We start from the raw sequence: 20,181 nt of genomic DNA, 5'->3' as shown, positions 1-20,181 counted from the left end.
AGAGTATTCAGGGGCCGCTCTATAGACTTGTAACTCGATGGTTAACTCAATCTAGTTGAATTTCTATAAATATTTCTGTATAGGACATCACGACGATTGAAACAGAAACTTAATATAGTACCAACGGTGCGTTTTCCCTGAAAAAAATCCTTTAAAATTTGGGTATAAAATAGAAAAATGCAAGGCTGCATCCGGGATCCGAGTCTTCCGTAGTGGACCTTCACCATCCGATCGGCATCTACAGCCGTCGTCCTTAGGGGGCAGAATTAAAGTAAAATGGTAATGGCTGGTATCACGAACTGCAAACTGCAACAGTAACATGTGCAATCTTATCTACAGAACGTGGTTTGAGACCTACATCAAAATGCATCGCACAGAATAGGAGTAGCGGTGTCGTCGCTAGTTCTATTGTTGCGTTCCGTTTCTAATAATAAAGAAGGAGAGCAACCATAATCTCAGACATAATCTTGAAATTTTCTATTACAACCGGCAATTTTCGGTATAAAAAACGCCCCAATGGAAAGAATAGGTAGTAGATGGTAACAAGATAGGCGGGCTGAAGTCTTACATACTCCTATGTGTTACCCCTATGTCTGTCGAGAGTAATATAGATGGAACGAACATAATATATCGAGATGCATGTTTTTTAGTTGCCGAGTTGTGCAGATTTTTTTTGCTTCTTTTTAGGAACAAAACAGGATTGGTTTTATGTATGGCGTCCAAGTTAGGACCTTTGTTCTTGTTCGCTCACTTTCTTTCCTGAATAAGACAACGAGAGCGAATACAATACCACACCTACATAACTAGGTACATAATCATAACCCTACATAATTTACATAGGGTCGAGGCCAGCTCGTATCGGCAACGAATGTAACTAGTCTCACTGCAGAAAGAGTAATACCCTGCATATTCCTTGCATACCACGCTCGGCTGCCAATCGAACGATAGGGTGTTCGCCACTCCAAGCTTGGCATGGCATACATATTATAGAGGGTACGTACAGAAGCGCATACGTACGATGGAGGGAACGACTGGTGGATAGGAACTCATTTAGCTTACGGGCTTTAGGGTATTATATGCACTTGTCTCTCTCTCGCTTGACTATTTGACGCTTGACAGTTGACACTTGACCCCTCAGAAGACCTCTGAGACCTCTTAGATTATGGGTCACATTGTTAAGTCTCTCTCTAGCGTTTACATCATATAGGTATCTACACACTAACACCAACAACTACGCTTGATCAAAAGATGACGATATTCTCCTCTTTAGTTCTATCAACTGTTGGTGACTTGCATATTGTACGCACACACTTAACACCCCTCAATCTATGAATTTATTTCCCTAGTTCGCAAGGCCCTTCCTCCCAAGTTGGCGGGTTACATGGTACATAGTAGGAAGAGAGCGAGCCATGGTGTCCATGCGCCGTCACGATTGCATATGCAGGTCAGCCAGCTAGAATCCACCAATGCGACTTGGGTATCCAGGGGCTATGCAAATCCGGTTTTCGTATTGGTTTGACAGCCTCTAGACCTGCTGGCTAGAAAAATGCGGTGGGACACACACAGACAAATTGATTCCCACGATGTACCAACGTCATCGTGGTAAGGGCTCCTCGATGTAACTCTAGGTAGGCAATAGAATCACTAAAAAAAGTGTATACTGTAACATTTCGTATTACTTTTATACTACTGCCCTTTTCAACACACCCGCATCCGCACTCATATCATAGTAATGCTATACTCGAAATCATTTTCCCTACTAATGCAATTCCATATTTCACAATGAACTGGCATAGGGGACATACGACGACAGCGACAGAACCCGCTGTCGTGAAGCCTGAAGGCGCTGGTAAAAAATTGAGGCGGAAACTGCAAAAAATCGGCACCCAACCACGCTGGTATAAATCGAACCACGACAGCAGCAAAACCAACCACAAAAACGAGGACGATACCAAGAAAGCGGTAAAATCCAAAATCAATGTCAGCGCGATAAGTAAACCAATTCCAGAGACGGCCGATCCCAATGATGGCAAATGGCTCGAACAACTCCGAAAGAGCGGTTATCTCGTTCGGAGTCAACCTCCTCCCGTACAACAGAACAGTGGCAAACCATTCCGACATTCGATGCAAGTAATCCCCGAGTTCGCGCATCTATCCGTGAACGACGCGAAAGCGGGACGACAATTAGATAAGCGAGCATCATGCGCGACACCCTCTTCTACATCTACATCTACAACATCGGTGACGCGACGGTACGCGAAAACCCCCGTCTACCACATCGGACAATTGGAAGACCGGCAACGACGCGAACAACAAGCCGCTGCCCATCGAGTCTCAAGCGTAGAAAAAATCGCAGAGTCCTACCGCGCACTTTTAGAATCAAGCTGCGCGATCCTAAATGAAAATGAACAGCCATTGCGACTTGGCGATGCTTACCGCCGCCGCCACGACGCGAAGGTGCATGCGTATGTCGACAATAGGCGAAATACAATCCAAATAATTCCCGAACTCTCGCCCCAATCTACAGGAACGCCTCACTCGGATGACGGGACACTAGTCGCGTTCGAAGAGGAACCTGTATACACAAAACCAGGCTCATCTCCTGTCCCAATATCCATCTCACCCTCACCCTCACCGCCCCCAATCCCACCAGCCCGTGAACTACGCCACCGACAACTAGTACCAGCATTAGCACCCTTATCAACACCACCGCGACGCCAATCCCAATACCAACCTGAACCCGAACCCGAACCTGAACCTGAAACCGACCTTGAATCCATTCTCAGCCCCCCATCGCGACGAGCGTCACCCGGAAGTCCTGGTCTACAAATTTGTCTCGATCTACTAGGTCGGGAACTCTCGTCAGCAGCCAGCGGATCATTCATGCGACCTAGCTCCGAGACCTCGGCACTGCAAGTATGGGTTATGATCGAAGCATACGAGAGGCTACGCGACAAGCTCGGGGATATGCAAATGGATGCAGGTCAGGAGCGATCGCTGAATACTATGCTGGATACCTGGATCAAAGCTTTATACGCAGTTCATGATAAGATGACCGGTGGTGATGGACGAGGGAGTGAAAGTGATTACGGTGATTAAGCACGACTACGAGAATGAGTATAACGATGAGTTGGGGAAGTGTTCAGAATTGGGGATTGGAGATTGGAGATTGGAGACTCTTCGGATTTATTACCGGGTTTATGGATTAGAATATTAAGTTGTAATTGCTACCTTACTAACTAGGAAACTAACTTTGAAGCTATATCGGCTTCTGGGTCAAATTGGAGTGTACCAGGTATAGGTACGGGCAAGTTTTAGATTTTGAACTAAATTGCGGTTTGCACTAGAAGGCATTATTTGGGAATATGGGGAAGGTATACCTTGGGATCATTTAGCATCTACTGGGAGGATTTGCATCACCACCCAACTTTGTGTAATGGTAATGACATTACGAAGCCGAAGTTTAATGTTAAGAATTACCTAAACCATCATGACCCCACTATATCAACCATTTTGGCGTACAAAAACGAATATCATAGGTGGGGTGAGGTGACACAAATACACACTTTCTCTTATCTAATGTACTTTATCAACGCGGTTCGACGCGTATGTAGCTTTTTATACTCTTTCATATTCACAAACCATCCCACCTCTTCGCCCAAATAGACCAATTGACCACACATATCAAATGATCTAAAACTTCCCCAAATAATTCGTCCCACCACACCAACTACCATCCTCACAAACAAACCAACACCATGCCCCTCCTAACCCGACGCGACCGGGACCTACACCGGGGCATACGCGAGAGCACAATCGCCTCAACCGCCACTCTCGGCCGCCATACCTTAGAACGCGACATCCCAAACCCACCACCCGCCGAACTTCCCCCCTACGAACCCCTAGCCTGCCCTCTAAGCGACTCAGCCATCCGCACCCTAGCCCAACTCTGCGCCGACGGGCACACGCGAAAGTACGAAGAGCAACTAAGCAAATCCCTCGAGCTCCTAAGCGGCAGCGTACGGGACCTCAACGATCGTTTCTCGGAGCGCAAAGAGACTCTGCAAAGCCTGCAAGCTAAGCGGATCGAGCGAAACGGTGAAAATAGTAATGATACAAAAAGCGACCGTGAACATGCGGTGGAAAGAGCCGTATTAGAGTTACAGAAAGACGTCCCACTCTTGACCGAAGAATGCGATCTCGCGGTGCGCAGCGTGATTGATCTCAAAGTCGAGCTCGAGGATAACAATACCGCGATGCGAGATGTAGCGCAGAGAATTGAGCGTGAAGCAGAAGCCAGAACGAGGCGCCGGAGACCGAGTCGGAGGAATAGGGATCCTGATGCTGAGGACGAGACTCAGAATATGGACCAGGATGAAGATATGGATGACGCGGAGATCGTGGGTCCGGTGGATTTACTCAAGAAGGCGAAGCAAGATGCGGCGGCTGAGTATGCAAGCAAGAGCTTGTATGAGAAGTACGCGGTCAACAATGATTATATCGACTTCAAGCGTCTGTGGCATGACGCTGTACATGGCGCTGATGGCAAGCCGCTACCTGATGCCACTAAGTGGTTTTCACAGAACGGAGCGAATGGCGAGATGGAAGATGACGAAGATGAGGATTTGATTGTGGCAGAGGAGCATCTTGATATTCACTGCCCGCTCTCCATGGTTGTCATGCAGAACCCGTACACGAGTACTAAATGCAAGCACACTTTCGAGAAGGAGTCTATTGTCCAGTTCCTGCGAACTAAGCCCGGTGGAAAGGCGCGATGTCCGCAGACGGGATGTAACAAGGTATGTCCCACAACACATTACACATTCTATTTTACAGAAGCAGCTAGCTAACTACAATACAGGAAGTATCAATGGCGAATTTCCAACCTGATCCCGTTATGCTTCGTAGAATCAAACGACAACAAGTCGCGCAACGTGCTGGTATGGATGATGACGATGAGGATGAGACTCTTGACGGTGATGGTGATTTGGAGATGAGGATAACGCAGAGCTCGCACCGCAAGGTTAAGCAGGAAGGGCGAGATAGGGGACGTCGATTGATTGAGGATATAGTAGATGATGATGAAGAGGCGTAGCTTGCCTATGACGGGCTTCTAGGGACACATTGATTCTGTTGGCGTTACGGATGGAAGTACAAGGAGCATACTCAGGGTGACTCGAGCTTACGTCTACGAGACGAGGTACTATTAATCATGAATAATGACGTTCTGACTAAGTTTATGGTATCGCCACATCGTTGCGGAGTAGTTTTGCACTCTTGTAGTTCAATCACTAACCCTAACCATCTGCGCAGTATTGCCGACTTCAAAATATACCAGACTATACTAGTACAAATACATTCAAATACGAGGACCTACAACTCTCACCAGCGAAGCTAAAACCTAAGAGGAGACTTTCTAATGATTAAATTCATTAAGTACTAAGTAGACTACTTAAGTCGGTATATGTATATCTGTATCTCTCCAATACGAATGAATTTGCTCAACGACAGTAGTAGAGATGGGGGTATCATGCAACCAAAAAAAAAAAAAAACAAAAACAAAAAAAAGACAAAAAACCGATGGAGTGGGGGTTATCATAACAAAATGAACTGATGGATGCTAACTACGCATTTCACTGCTGTTGCTTGTTGATATCCTCTCCAAGTCGTACGTAACGCCTGGAAAATGCTTGATATCAAAACGATATGGGAGGGATTAAAGGTCACTAGGAGAAGAGGGAGTGGGTGCGGATTTGAAGAAGAAAAATGTTTAGAAAATGTGTTTAAAAAGAATTGGTTGATCTTCTCCAGATCATGAATGCTGCTACGGCTGCACAAGTTGTTGCGCCTAAGGCGAGGTATAGACTCGTCCGATCAGGCGGTGGCTCCTCGTTTTTAGGGAATGCCGTACTAGGATTTGTGGCCGCTTCAGCTAAAGCCACGAAGAGTTCACCAATACTATTCCATGTAACACTGACATGAACTGGCGTGCTCATCATCAGGCTTGACGTGTATTGGTCGGGTTGCAACTCGCTTCTTTGAGTTGTTTTGTCCTTGTCCGCCTTCAAAGCTGTATAGATCGAAGGTAGATCGTCTAATTGTGGGTGCTTCTTCCGTAGGTCGACTATGTGAGAGAACGAATCTGGGTCTGAAGAATCGTAGGCGTAGCATATTAGGTCGCACGGATCTAGCCTAGCTTGATTGTCTAGTATAGCCGGCTCAAGCTCCCCAAGCTCTTCGAGAATCAGGTAGCATTGTTTGCCACCTTGAAGTTCCACACTGTTGACAGCCCTTCTGGGTTTTATTGTTGGATGATACAAGCCGTCAAACGGCCGGTTAAGGAATGCGTCTAGGAGAGAGGATTTTCCAGCAGCAGCAGCACCAACGATATAACACAGCACAACGTTGCGTTCAACTCGACCAGGACGTCTTCTTCGCTTCCGAGGTTTCGTTATTTTCAAAGCCGACGTAAGCGATTCTCTAGAATTGGAAGGCTCAAAGCCCAGATATGCCAGATACTCTAGAGTCGTTTTAGGTTCTAAGAATGTGGTCATACTCCACTGAGCAAGCCATCCTTGTAACGTTATATATCCGGCTTCGTTGCGAACGGTCGTGGATGGAAACGAGGATTCTACCCAAGATGTAGGTAGACCCGGAGTCGGAGCAAATAAAGCAGCAAGCTCTTGATTATTCAAACCCCCATCATTGTCCTTATCGAATAACAAGAATAGGTCCATGAAGAACCGATACCCGGCTGGACTCAACTCGGCGGAGGCATATTCGGGTACTTCAAACTTGGGACGGATAAGACTGTCTTCCAAGCTTAAGCTATCAGTATAATGGTATTTCCGCAATATAATCCAAATAGTCTCATGTCGACCCTTCTCGGCGTATATCTTATTCAGTTGTAAGAAGCCCCGCATATCAACACCCTTCGTAGTATCGGAGCCAGGAACGGACTTTGCGATCAATAATTTGATATTCTCTAGATCTCCGGGTGGTAAAGGCTTATCAAAGCATTTGGCCTGGAATTCTTGGATTTCGCCATCGTTCAAGTACCCGTCTTGATCCTTATCACACAGGTAGAATATCCGCTTCAGAGCCGATACACAAGCTGGCTTGAGGTTCCCTTCCTTATAATCGAAAAGCGGAGCAATGGGATGCGTAACAGCTTTTTGGCAGAGGAAGAAAGTCTCATTAACATTATGATGTTCCCGGGCGCTCGCTCGTATGCAGGAATCGATTTCCCTAAACTCGTTCATAACAGGTAACATCTCATCTTCAACAACTTGCGGGGTGGTGCAGTCGGTCAGGTCGGACTTGTTGGCACATAAAACGACAGGTACGTTTACACCAAGGGAACGGAAGTAGGGCATCCAAAAGAGAGCAACCCGTTCATAGCTGTAATGGTCGGAATAGACTAGGAGGATGACGTTGGACTTTCGGATCTCTTTTCGTAAGGTAGTTCGGTCTTGTGGTCGCGCCGACGTATCGACGATGGTAGTGGTAACATTTTCGGGAGTACCAATGCTCGGCGGTATCGTAATTTGCGGTAGGACAGGTTGAATCTTATGGCTCACGAATACATCTTTAACAAGGGATGCGATGAGGCTTGACTTGCCAGTACCTTCATCTCCGCAAACACAAACACGTACTACGCAAATAAATTGATATCGTCAATGATGCAAACTCGCGAATGGGACAAGATGTGAAGTTGTGTACCTGTTGCCATACTGGTCAAAGAATCCCAGCACTATGAAGCTCCTCCTCTACGATGCCATTCGTCCTTAAATAACTGAGGTAATTCGCGAAGCTGGTTAAATAGTAATACGCGCCGTGAAGCGAAAAATCGGCTGAGTCTTGGTAGAGGATGCTAACCGCTGAGTAGCAATTAAGGGAGCGGTGATGATTTGTTCTCCGCTTCACGCGTGAATGAAGTTTAAGCGGATTGGGTGCTGGTTCAACTGATCCAACCGTATTAGGAACAGATCTGTAAACCTATCAGATGGTATTTAAGTGACAGTTAAGTGATAGTTAGGTAGTAGCTAAGTGGCAGATAGTTTGGCGAGATCCAAGTGGATGCTACGTAATTCGGTGGTTGAGATGGTGATTATCCGATTAGATACTTCCAAGGTCCCACGGGTACTGTACATTCCACAACGGATAAAAAAAAACATAAACTCAAACATAAATGCACGTAGCCACCGTGATACATACATGTACATATACGTACCAAAGTATTTATGTGAATTTTATACTGCAACCAACATAGAACGCCCAAAAGAAAGAATTAATCTACTTTTACAATTTTAAAAGCTACTTGTCGAACTCATGGACATAAGATCCGATCATATGTTGCGCCTAATCTTCATTGGGTTGATAGGCGAAAAGCCCCCCAGGATAACATCACCTATAAAAGTACATCTATTACAGGACGGAATGCAGCCCTGAAAAATACACTACATAGTATGTACATCCATCTGCAAGTTTCCCCTCCACTAAGGGTCCGACTTCCGAATAACTGGACGAACACCAGCCGTATTAACAGCTTAAGTTTAAAAGGTACAGGTACCGGTGGAAGTACTTGAAAGTAACACAATCAATAGCGTACCGAATACAATAAACAAGCTGTCAATTCCCCTCATCCAATCCCCCCTCATAGAACTAGCGTGCTGTTACTGCTTGAATTACCCCACATTACGCTCCCGAAAGATTCTATACCCCTGTTTAACGTTCACTTGGGTTAACCCCGACCTGCGACCTGCGCAAAGCTTCTACTACTTCTAGCTAGACTTACTAGACATGGGAGTCGTTCCTGTCGATTTTCGAGATGCGCAACATCCATGATCACCCACGAAGTATATTCTTAATTCTTATTCTTGACTTTTAATTTCCTCTCCAACTTCTTCCCTTTTTTTATTTCCTCCTCTACCTTACCAACTTCATCCACTGTATCAAGCATTGTTTGAATAGGCGCAAGATGTAACTTTAGATTATGTCCAAACTCCACGTTACGAAATATGAGCTGATGTAGCTTAACTTCCCGATCCAAAATCAACTTATTCCCCAATCTTGTTGTTTGCCTCGGTTCTATCCTTCCCTCCCATTCGGTATACGACTCGTTTAATTCCTTCACGCGATCCGAGTATATGGAATAGATATCTAGAATTACACGGCGTCATCCTTGTTATTAAGTGGCCTTTTCAATTGGAATCCAATAAACCCTCGCCATGTTGTAAGGCTGTCTTGTCCCTTGTCTCTTATCCCAACAGACCATGCTGTGTTCCTCGACTATAAGCATGCCCAGACGACTAATGAGATCGGCGCCATCAGTGTGTTACCGCCTCCGCCTAGGTATCCAACGCAGGCAGCGTATAATGCCGCTGTTGCTGCCGGCCATGCCACCCCCATGATCGAGACGAACAACATCCTATCGAATCCCGAAGATCAATTCCTAGTTGGAGAAGGTATGACAGTGTGAAGCGGCAATGCCGTTAAAGCAGCGCTGAAACTGTGATATATAGGAACATATGTGTTGAAAGAAGACCTTCTCCTTGCGACACCACCACCACATCCATCCGAGGCGCCGGTTATTAACCCCAACCCACTAGCGACTACTCCTCAACCAGCTACAGCTGGAACCAAGATCTCCCTCCTTAGCTTAGAAACGCGACCTCCTCCGCCCGCCCTCTTCAAACTTACTCCGACAACCACCACGTTATCCCCGAGCATTGCCGAACATCCTAGCGAAGGACGATATTCGAACGACGCCAAATTGAGTAGCGATGGTGAGGGGAGGGGCACATCATTTAGTGATGGTGGACCATCTACTTCGGCCACAGCCATTTCGGCGCCAGCTTTTGGTGATGGAAATGCTCTGCTTGCTCCAGAAAGGACCAAGGATCCGAATAAGCGACGGAAACCTAAGAATAACATGACTAAGAGTAATTCGTCCTTCATATCGCGGGTCATCATAAACGAAGCGTTCTCTAAGAAAATAGCCGACCGACCAAGCGATGGACTGTTCGCCTTTGCCAACATAAACCGTGCATTCCAATGGCTAGATCTATCGTCTCCTACTAAAGCCGACTACTTGACTAAGATTCTATTTACAAAGGCGCATTGCTTAAGCCACGATGTCAACTTAGTAACGAAGAGCCCGAGTCACATAGATATGATCATGGGTTTCTCAACGGGCGAGATTATATGGTGGGAGCCTATGTCTCAGAGATATACTAGGTTAAATAAGAATGTGAGAGTTCAGGTCTCATCTACGTGAAGTCTTATTAATGCGTTATAGGGGGTAATTAACAAAACACCGGTTTCCCAAATACGTTGGATTCCCGGAGCAGAAAACCTATTTCTTGCGGCGCATATGGATGGCTCTTTAGTTGTCTACGATAAGGAGAAAGAAGATGCGATTTTCAATCCCGAGGAGGAAGACCCGAAACCTAATGGGGAGGCTGCTCCTCCTAAGGTCGTCAATCACTATAAGGAGATTAATGTGTTAAAATCGGTTCACTCCAAGAACCAGAAGAATAACCCTGTAGCTGTGTGGAAGTTATCAAATCAGCGAATCAATGCCTTCGAGTTTTCGCCCGATAATCGCCATCTTGCCGTGGTTTCTGAAGATGGTACAATGCGGATTATCGATTACCTAAAGGAAGAGTAAGTAGTGGCCTTGACTCCAACTTCCACATAATACCTAATTGTGACTACAGGCTCCTAGGAGTATATAATGCGTATTATGGTGGGTTTATATGTGTGTGTTGGTCTCCGGATGGCAAGTACGTCCTCACAGGAGGACAGGATGATTTGATTTCGATATGGTGTCCATCGGAAACGACACTCATAGCACGATGTCAAGGACATCAGTCATGGGTTACATCTGTCGCGTTTGACCCGTGGAGATGCGACGAGAGGAACTATCGTTTCGGCAGTGTAGGCGAAGATTGTCGGTTATGTCTCTGGGACTTCAACGTCGGCATGTTACACAAACCGAAGGCGGTATGCCCCCCCCTCCTAGATGTTACGAATTAAGCCACTGATATGGTTCAACAGACAGCAAGCCGGCAACGAGGATCTGTATCCTCCCGACTACCTGCATTGCAACGCGCTGAGACGCAAGGCACATCGACTAGTAGGTTACGGTCGGACTCTGTCGTCTCGGCGTTAGATGCAGAAGAGAACACGATCAATCACCCCGTCGAGCCGCGTTCGAGAACAGCGATATTACCGCCTGTGTTGACGAAGATGGCTGACAAACATCCGCTTAGCTGGATTGAGTTTACTGAAGATGCCATAATGACGAGCTGTAAGACAGGTAAGTGCAGTCACCGCTCCTATGAAGCTAGGGATATGTGTATGCATACTAACGAAATTGTTCATTCTAGGTCACATCAGAACTTGGAATCGACCATCCGACACCCCAGCTCCAGCAGAATTATGATGAAAAGAGGAGGAAAGTTCTCCAGAACACTCTAGAGGGGACATCACTCCCACGGTGCCGAACGATTGCATTCATTGAATCATGACTTTGCGATTATGGATACGATATGGATACGGGCATAGATGTGTACATAAACACCAACTAGCTTTGAAGCTTCGAAACAAAGAGCGTGCATGCACTGTTGAGTCATTCAACAAGCGATTGCGCTATTTGGTATATCAAACATCAAAAAACATTAATAAAAAAACTCATATCGTCCGATAATACAGCGATGCTACGTCGGAGTATATGAGGAGTTCACCAAAGAAATCATCGTGTTGGTTCAGCAAAAAGCAAAAAAAGAAAAAAATTCATGAAGGAAACTACTTTAGCTTGCCCGTCTTCCGCGTCGGGAGGCTGGCCCGGTGTCTTTTCGGTGTAAGTGTGGATACTTGCGGTAGTTTTTCTCCTTGTTTTCCTTTGCCCTTTGTTCATTTATTGCCTTCTCATATTTTTTTTTTACAATGGATAGGGATCGATTAAGTGGATTAGGAGGCGGGAGGCAAAGGGCGAGAGAATAGTTTATTCGGTGGATAGGTCCACATACATAGGTACGTGTAGGTTGCATGCACATATACATAGACATAGACGAATTTACGACACGTACGTAGAGAGCTCCGTATGTACGGTATGGTATGTATGATACGCACGCACGAGTTTGATCTCCGTGATTACAAGGAGGAAGACACGAGGGGTGTGAGGTGTGAGCGGGACGAGGGAATTAAGGGAATTAAGGGAAATGGAGACAGACAGGAGAAAAGGAGGTGTAGGTAGGAGGTAGAGGGTCTGTGTTTCGATCATATGTTACAGTCGCAATCGCAATATCAACACCCATATTGGTATACATATGCGATTGTGAAAGTGAAAGGGGGCGAAAACAGACCAAAAAGGGAAAATAGGACAATAGACAAAAAACAACGTTGATTGATTAATTGACGAGATCTAATCTATGTATGACGGGATATCTAAATTAGGAAATCCGGTTTGTCCAGTCAGTGCGTCTCATCACGATGAGACAAGGGACGAAGGGTTGAAAAGGAGCCAGGCTTATTTTCTTTTGTCTCGTTTTGTTTCATTTGTTTGGTTTGTTTCCTTCCTTTCTTTCATATGATTATTGAGGCTCCTACGCTGCCACCTACGTAGTACCCATGCAAGGCAAGGTAGCTGTAGCTTATTGCATGTACATAATGTATTATGTAGCTGCAATCAACCTGCAAGAGACGAAAGAAATGGCATGTGAAAGCGAAAGAAACATAGATTGTCATTATGATTATCAGATTTCTCTTCATGCTGCTGTCGTCTTATCTTACCTGTATTATAATATATATGTGCATGTGTATGCTGTGATGACCTACTAACCAACCAGCTTAGCTTCAGCTACCCGGCTAGTCGAGCTCCTGCAGGTAAGGGTTCATTTATAACTTCAGGGGACATACGCAGGTGGTTGGTTAACAGCTCAATGGTTGGTCGATCAATTGGAACTTTGTGACAGCGCGTAAAGCTGCCGGCCGCCGGTCACCGGGACCGGTATCTGGTTCTGCGCGGCATCTAGAACGCGTCTAAAAGTAGAGAATAGATGAGAGCCTCAACAAGGTTATTAGAAGACCCAACTCTCATTCGGCCCTTCATACTTTCAGTCCTGGTCGAAGCATAAGACTGAAGTGGTCCCTTATCCGTTGGTAAGGCTAGGTATGCTAGTATGCTAGTATGATAGCAGTGGATATAAACCAAGAACGAATGGGCTGAGGATGACACCTCTCTTAAAAGGGCAATCCGTTGATACTGCAAGCAGGAGTCTAACGGCTATGTACGCGCGGAATCCCGTCGGTGTAAGCCTTTTTTTTTTTCCTTTACTCTCTCAGTATTTCCTTGTTTCGTCCATGCTCGTCAGGCACAGCAAGAATGCCCCCCTTCTTGTATGACACGAGCAAGGTGGCCCCCACGTGGATTGGATATCTGGAAACCCACGATCTTCATCCAAGGAACACTAGCCGCTCCACTGATGAGACCGAGATCCACTTAGCAATCACAGGCCACAGGGCTCAGCACTAGCTTGGCCCCGTCTGGACACTTAAAGAGAAAAAAAAAAGGGATCCGTGTTGGGCGTTTTAAAAAGACCTCGCTCGTGAGTCCGGAATGTTATCTCGGGAAAAACCGTGTTAGTATTTGTTGTCCAGACACCCATCCACCATCTCTGGCCTGACCTGACGGAATAGGTCCCTTGCTTAAACGAGGAAGACCGGGTATCCAATGAATACTTTATCGTGCTTAGATTCAGAATAGCTTCTTAGATTCAGCCTCTTTGTGTTTTATGTAATCTATGACATCTGCTTGCTTAAGCTGCCAATTCCGGATAAGATTCCACTCGAGCGGAATAGGAATTTCCTATAAATCGGGCGGTATGTCAATATAGTATGCCACGCAACACGTATGACGCGTAATAGTAGGCATAATTAAGTTTCGACTCTCGGAAGGCTGACAAGATCCAAATCGGAAAAGAAGCTTTTTGTTGTCAGCAGCCAGCAACCATCCTCACTTGAGAGTTGATGCAACCATATATGGTTGAGGCTCTAACCCTTAGTCCAAGGGTAAACAAGGGTCACCATCTAGGTACATAACTAGATGCATAGAGATGATGTTATCCACATATACCTACTCAGGCACTGCTATGTTGAGATGGTAGTACCAGTCCCGACCTTATCTTTCTACACGTAGGCGGGCCCTAAATAAAAAGCGTGGAACCGTACGCTAGGTAGATGGGCTGATGAACCTCTGCAAGTGCAGGGAGATGCCTTGTAGGCTTCGCTGAAACTGGCAGAGTCAAAGGCCGCCAGGACTAGTAACGTCCTAACCTTTTGTCTAGTGTTCGGTCGCATCTTGTTCTACCATACTAAAATTTTTAGATTTTAATGCTCTAGATTCGGCCTTGAAATGTTAATAGCTCAGCTACTATTAAGCGCGGGCCGGTTATTAGATCCGGTCCTCTGAGACGAGCTGAAGGAAACGATCTGGGTCGTCGTATATTTGCAGGATCGCTCGAGGGGTTTATGCGAATGAAAAAAGGCGGTGATGATATAATTTAGATGAATTGAAAATGTAACATGTGTGTGGCAGAGAAAATGCGATGCGATGGGTTGCGATGCCGTTGTGGCTCCTATCCGATGTTAGTCAGAGCCGCGGCGAAAAATGGTTGGTGACCTCGGTGACGAGTCTATCCGGGTTGTTTGCTTCGGTTCAGCCGGTTGGTTGTTTGGCCGAAGTGTGCGAAATTGTGAGACGCCCGAAATAGGTATATGAGTGAGGGTAATATTGCGAATCCTAATGGTAACGAAGAAAAAACGACAGCCTCCAGGCACCATGCATATCGAGGTGGTAGTCCGTTGAACCAATCGAAGCTTGGCGCATGGATCCGCAATCCCTTGATCATGTCAGGAATTAAACCACCTGCAATCATACGTAGAACGATCTAGAGAAATCGTGATGTTCATAAGGGCATGAGGCGGTGTCTCTCGTCGGTATTCACCGCCAAGCCGAATAAAAAAGTAGGGACTTGGCTACTTGGGAAATAAGATGCCGAATCGGAGCTCACCCCCCACGGAAACTCGTGGATAATTCGGCGGGGGTCTTATTCATATCCTTGTCCGTTCGTAAGATATAATTTTCTTTTTTGCGATTCGAAAGATTCTTTTGCATACGCCTGCCACTAGACAGACTAGACAGTAATCATGAGACCAATATTGCTGGCGTAGCCAACTGGTCAGCCCTGTCCCGACCGTAAAGATTGGGCTGCAAGTTTGGGGGGTATTGCATGTTGGTTGCTTGCAGAGAAAGACGTGGATAGGCGAACTGAGAGAGTACAGAGGGGGGGAGAAAATCATATGAATGGAATACTTGGAATACTGTAGGTACACCTCTATCCGTACCGTATGCGAGCGGAGTAGGCGAGAGAATCGAACTCCACACACCACCATGATGTGATCATTCCAGCAATCCAGACAATCGAATAAAAGGGCCTAGGTCGTTTGGATATTTGTACACTGCCCCCCTTGAAGAAATATGTAAGTAAGCTCGTACGTACATACTTATGTGCATACATATCATACATCTATACATATTCCGTAGGTACACGCAGGGATCATGATTTGATTGATTTCTTGTCATCAGGGATAATGTTTTACCATTCCCATGTTACAAGGTGGAAAAGTCGATCTGACTGGTAGAAGAAGGTATGTAAATTTCCATCACTACCCCTCCATACCGAGGTAGAGATATGTAGGACTCGAAACGCGAGAAGAGGAGACGGACAATTTAAATACTGTTACTTGCAGGTGATGCATGGTAGCAACACATGTAGTGATACCGATGGTGACGGTGATTGATGGTCTGGTCATTTCGTGATCTTCCTTGAAAAGTGCGGATGTATTTGTGCACACATTGTAGTATTTATCGAGTGATTGTGATCGTATGGGGATACGGAGATGGAGATGGGAAGAATGAGGGAGGACGATGACGAAGATGGAAAAGATGTGAGTTCAGTATGTACGTAGGAAGGTACCTACCTAGGTAGGTATCTAGGTATTGTTCCACCAAATCGACCCTATCAAACCTTCCACCGCGTGACTCGCCGCACCATTTCACTACCAAAAACGTTTTAGCAAATGCGCGCGACCGGCCGATAGCAGGACAGCAGGGCAACAGCAGGGCTCGAGAACAGAGCCCCTCGCCCCACCTGACCTAAGAGATTTAAGTATTTGATGTACTTCATCATACGTACCTAGGTACTTTTCAATGTACTCCGAAACAGTACAGCATAAAATAAGACCGCAATATAAAAATAAGAATAAAATGCTTAGGTGAAGGTGACACAGCCTACGTAGGTGGATTCCATCCATCAATTCCATGTTCTCATTCTGCATGCATATAAAAAGTTATTACATTACATTGATGTATCTTGGTACTGATATGTACGTACCATTTCTTCACGATCTACCACAAGCTTTGCAGATCCCGGCCGGCTATCACCGTTTCTAACCCAGCGGGACCAAGCAGCCCCAAGCCGATCCAGGTCCAGCCAAGTTTCCCTAACTAAATCATTGCCCCTGGCAATCGAGGGTTCTGAGGGTTCTCTCATTCCCGGCACTCTACAAGGTACGTTGCAAAACTCTCTTTTTTGACTGGTTCCATAGTGTAACCTTGACGACGTAAAGCATAAGAAAAAAATAAACTGCCCATGAGAAAGAAAAATGGGACGAGTTGCCCGAAGGCGGCGACAACGGAAATATCCTTTCCTATTAGTTCAAAACTTTTTTTTATGGCTTGCTTGCTGCAGCCATAACTAAAGAGGCTACGTTGGAAAACTACTACTGCTACATTTGGCTCCCGTCGCCATACCCGAAGCAATTTCCCGTGGTCCCCATTTCTATTTGATGCGGACATGGCCCGTTTCAAAGAACGAAGGAGAAAAAAAAATATTTATCATAGTCTATATGTATTAAATATGTGTCAAGGGAGACGAATATAAACTAAAAGGATCTTAGCCAAGTACAAGTATCCACCCGCCGCTAAGGAAGCCGTTCACCTCTTACACACTACACTACGTACATGTATACACGAATACATTACATTATACGCTACATCGATTTCGTATCTTGTGTCATACATTATTCCTTGCAAGCCGAAGTCCCAAAGTTTCAAAGTCACTAAGTCCCACGCGCCTTTGTCTTAGTGTCTAGGGTTGGGACGTGGATGCGCTTTCTTCGTATCCATAACTACATCCTGCCTGCCCTCTATTCTAGCTAGATCCTGGCTACCTACCTGGCTACCTGGCTACCTAGCTCTTCCTAGCAACTACCCAGTTATCTATCCGTCGATCTAGTGTACTGTACCTTCCTATCTTTTTGGTATTAGGTACTCTTTTACAATTTTACATCGATCTGCTTGCTTCCTTTAATACTCCAGTCCCTCCCACCGTTTCCATTCTTGTCCATGACAAACCTTCATTATTTACCGTTCACCTTTCGTGGGCGACATCCACAACAAGCCTGCTCTCCACCGAGTGCGGGCATCATATCCAAAACAGTACATACCGTCGAAGCCACAGAATTAAAAATGCCATCTTTTAATCCTTTTGCTGTTGGGGGCCGGAATGCTTGTACATTATTCGAGATACGGTAAGTCTAGCAAGTTTGATAATGGGAACTCTTCACTACTTCAACACCACCACCAACTGCTCTTAGCAACACATTACTAAGTCTTATTGCATAGTCTCGAGAATGATTTCATCGTTTTCCGAGGAAACGAGCACGAAGCTTCCGGCCAACTTCTAAAGGGTGTATTAGTCTTATGTCTAAGAGAGCCTTTAAAGGTCGACGATGTTCATCTACGTCTTATGGGTAACTGTCGAATAGCATGGGTCGATGGAAAGCAAACACCGTCCGGTATTCACAACCAGAAGGTAGATCGGACTTCTACGATTCTAAGGCATACCTGGCCGCCTTTTGTAGGCCAAACGACGCATCACAACACCTTAGCGCCTGGGAACTATGAATGGCCGTTTGAGCTTTTGCTGCCAGGAGACACCGCGGAGAGTGTCGAGGGACTTTACCAAACTGGTATTACCTACGTCTTGAAGGCAACCATATCGAAAGGGAAACTAGCCAAGAACTTACACGCCTACAAACGATTCCGTATTATTCGTACTTTGGAACCAGCTGCGCTTGAGTTCAACCATGCTATGAGCGTTGAGAATATATGGCCCAATAAGGTCGAGTATTCTGTGGTCATCCCACAGAAGGCTGTGGTTTTTGGCAGTAATATTCCCTTGGAGATGCGTTTCACGCCACTGCTGAAAGGATTGGAGATGGGCAACATCACGGTCAAACTTATCGAGATCCAAGAGTTCAGTGTACTGAGTTATCCGCCACCAACGAAATCATACAAACACGACCGGGACGTTACATCATGGAATTTCGAAGTAACCCGCGAGAACCACTGGCGCGATAATATCGAGGAAACAGGTCAAGAAGGATGGGTTATCACAAGAGAATTGCCACTTCCCAAGAGGTTAAGCAAATGCATCCAAGACTGCGCAGTCCACGGCATTAAAATCAGGCATAAGCTTAAGCTTACCGTTGCACTAAGAAACCCCGACGGCCACATTTCTGAGGTAAGATTTGATGTTATGGGTGTCTTATTTTCAGAGTAATTGTATTGACAATATTTTGAACAGCTTCGCGCATCTCTACCAATCACCATTTTCATTTCACCAAACATGCCATTAGACGAGGAGGGTAATCTCGTATCCCAAGCGCCGGAATCAGCCAACGACGCGAACGAGAGCGATGCATCATTTATGGCCCCTCCTGGTTATGGGATGCACGTTTTGGATCAATTATATGAAGACGTGGATACAAGTGGAATTATGACCCCCGGGATACACAGCGGCGTCAATAGTCCTTTCTACGCTCAATCACGGGCAGGTTCATCGGAGAATCTTTCTGCTTTGGCTCATGCTGTAGCGGTCCCCCCTGCAGCTCTGTCTTCCAGGTTGCAAAATATGACTCTTGACGAATCTCGAAGGAATGAATCATACACGTCGACAATTTCGGGCTCAGGGGCAACCACTCCATTCAACCACCCACAAGATAGTGAGCACACTGGGGAGTCATCGCAGACGCATTCCGCACAATTATCGCGACAAACCAGCGAGGAAGAGAACGCAACTCATGCATCAGGTCACCACACTCCACCACAACATAACGAATTCCCGGATCTTGCACAATTGAGCAAAGTCCCGAGCTACACAACGGCAACGAGGGCCCCGCTCTCAAGGGCACACAGTTACAACAACTCCGTTGGACTTCCGGATTACCAGACGGCAATGAGTGCAATAAGTGCGCCGAATACGCCTACTCGCATAGTAGTGACAGATCCTATGACAACTATTACGGAAACTCCACATGTGGTGGTTGACACTACTTCGGACACGCACTCCAGGTCTAGGCAAACCAATCGGCACTCGATGGGAGGTTTCAATTTTTTCCCCAGTCACGCATCGGTGGGTGGCACTGATGGCGAGCGACGGCTGCGACTTGTTCAAGGCAGAAGTGGCTAGCTGAGTTGCCACGATGTCCTTTTTTATTTTTCCCTTCGACTGTCACTTTGCCATTTGGAAATGTTTCCCAAGCTGAAGTTCCTATGGCTACCAAGGTAGACCGAAGATAATGTTTATTGGTTTATATCCACTCTTGGCTAGGCGTTTTAATGGCTCAGGGGGACACATTCACATGTACAATGGTTCGCAGGGGGAATGGTTTCATCGGGACGGGCCACACTTTGCATTGGGCGGCGAAATAGCATACACGGTAACGGTCTCCAAGACAAATGATTTAACTTGGTTGGTTGGTTTATTATTATTATGGGGGAGAAGGAACATATCTGAGAATTACTATATACCCAATATCGTTCTTGTTTCTTCAGACCGATGGCATTTAGACACGAACCTTGGAACATATCTTGGTATCTTACCCAGGTAGAGATCAACTTTTTGGTGTCAGGAGGCGATACGACCCAACCCACTACCCCCTTATCCTCCTGACTTCGGCAAATTAGAGGCCGAGAAACATAAATAAGAAAAATCTTCGCAACCTCAACCTCATAACGGTTAATTACGGTTGTGGTCCTCGCATGAAGCA

General features: G+C 45.9%; 5 protein-coding genes across 5 annotated transcripts; 4 read left to right on the top strand and 1 right to left on the bottom strand.

Annotated features, from left to right (window-relative positions):
• The first annotated feature begins 1,525 nt into the window (after nt 1-1,525).
• On the top strand, nt 1,526-3,623 carry F4822DRAFT_297484 (uncharacterized protein). Its single transcript, XM_051455133.1, has one exon. It carries the CDS (start codon nt 1,783-1,785, stop codon nt 3,097-3,099), a length of 1,317 nt encoding a protein of 438 aa, XP_051313740.1. The 5' UTR covers nt 1,526-1,782; the 3' UTR covers nt 3,100-3,623.
• F4822DRAFT_408139 (zinc-finger of the MIZ type in Nse subunit-domain-containing protein) lies at nt 3,603-5,406 on the top strand. The gene is made up of 2 exons (XM_051458551.1): nt 3,603-4,799; nt 4,862-5,406. Exons 1-2 carry the CDS (start codon nt 3,759-3,761, stop codon nt 5,093-5,095), a joined length of 1,275 nt encoding a protein of 424 aa, XP_051313739.1. The 5' UTR covers nt 3,603-3,758; the 3' UTR covers nt 5,096-5,406.
• On the bottom strand, nt 5,407-8,277 carry F4822DRAFT_408137 (mitochondrial Rho GTPase). Its single transcript, XM_051458550.1, has 2 exons — nt 7,723-8,277; nt 5,407-7,654 (listed from the first exon to the last, which is right to left on the bottom strand). Exons 1-2 carry the CDS (start codon nt 7,730-7,732, stop codon nt 5,784-5,786), a joined length of 1,881 nt encoding a protein of 626 aa, XP_051313738.1. The 5' UTR covers nt 7,733-8,277; the 3' UTR covers nt 5,407-5,783.
• Nucleotides 8,278-8,909: 632 nt separating this feature from the next.
• F4822DRAFT_297385 (WD40 repeat-like protein) lies at nt 8,910-11,633 on the top strand. Its single transcript, XM_051455132.1, has 7 exons — nt 8,910-9,235; nt 9,334-9,467; nt 9,525-10,252; nt 10,301-10,668; nt 10,722-11,007; nt 11,062-11,323; nt 11,394-11,633. The coding sequence occupies exons 1-7, from the start codon at nt 9,231-9,233 to the stop codon at nt 11,447-11,449; spliced, it is 1,839 nt and encodes a 612-aa protein (XP_051313737.1). The 5' UTR covers nt 8,910-9,230; the 3' UTR covers nt 11,450-11,633.
• Nucleotides 11,634-17,596: 5,963 nt separating this feature from the next.
• Nucleotides 17,597-19,601, top strand: F4822DRAFT_430712 (uncharacterized protein; the record flags this gene model as incomplete). The annotated part of the gene is made up of 3 exons (XM_051461349.1): nt 17,597-17,658; nt 17,753-18,653; nt 18,717-19,601. 3 exons carry the CDS (start codon nt 17,597-17,599, stop codon nt 19,599-19,601), a joined length of 1,848 nt encoding a protein of 615 aa, XP_051313736.1.
• Between the last annotated feature and the right edge of the window lie 580 nt (nt 19,602-20,181).

Source organism: Hypoxylon trugodes (genome assembly GCF_022578975.1).
Source record: "Hypoxylon trugodes strain CBS 135444 unplaced genomic scaffold F4822scaffold_6, whole genome shotgun sequence".
Taxonomy (NCBI): domain Eukaryota; kingdom Fungi; phylum Ascomycota; class Sordariomycetes; order Xylariales; family Hypoxylaceae; genus Hypoxylon; species Hypoxylon trugodes.
The sequence above is the reverse complement of the archived record's forward strand: the minus strand, read 5'-3'. Positions and strand labels throughout refer to the sequence as shown.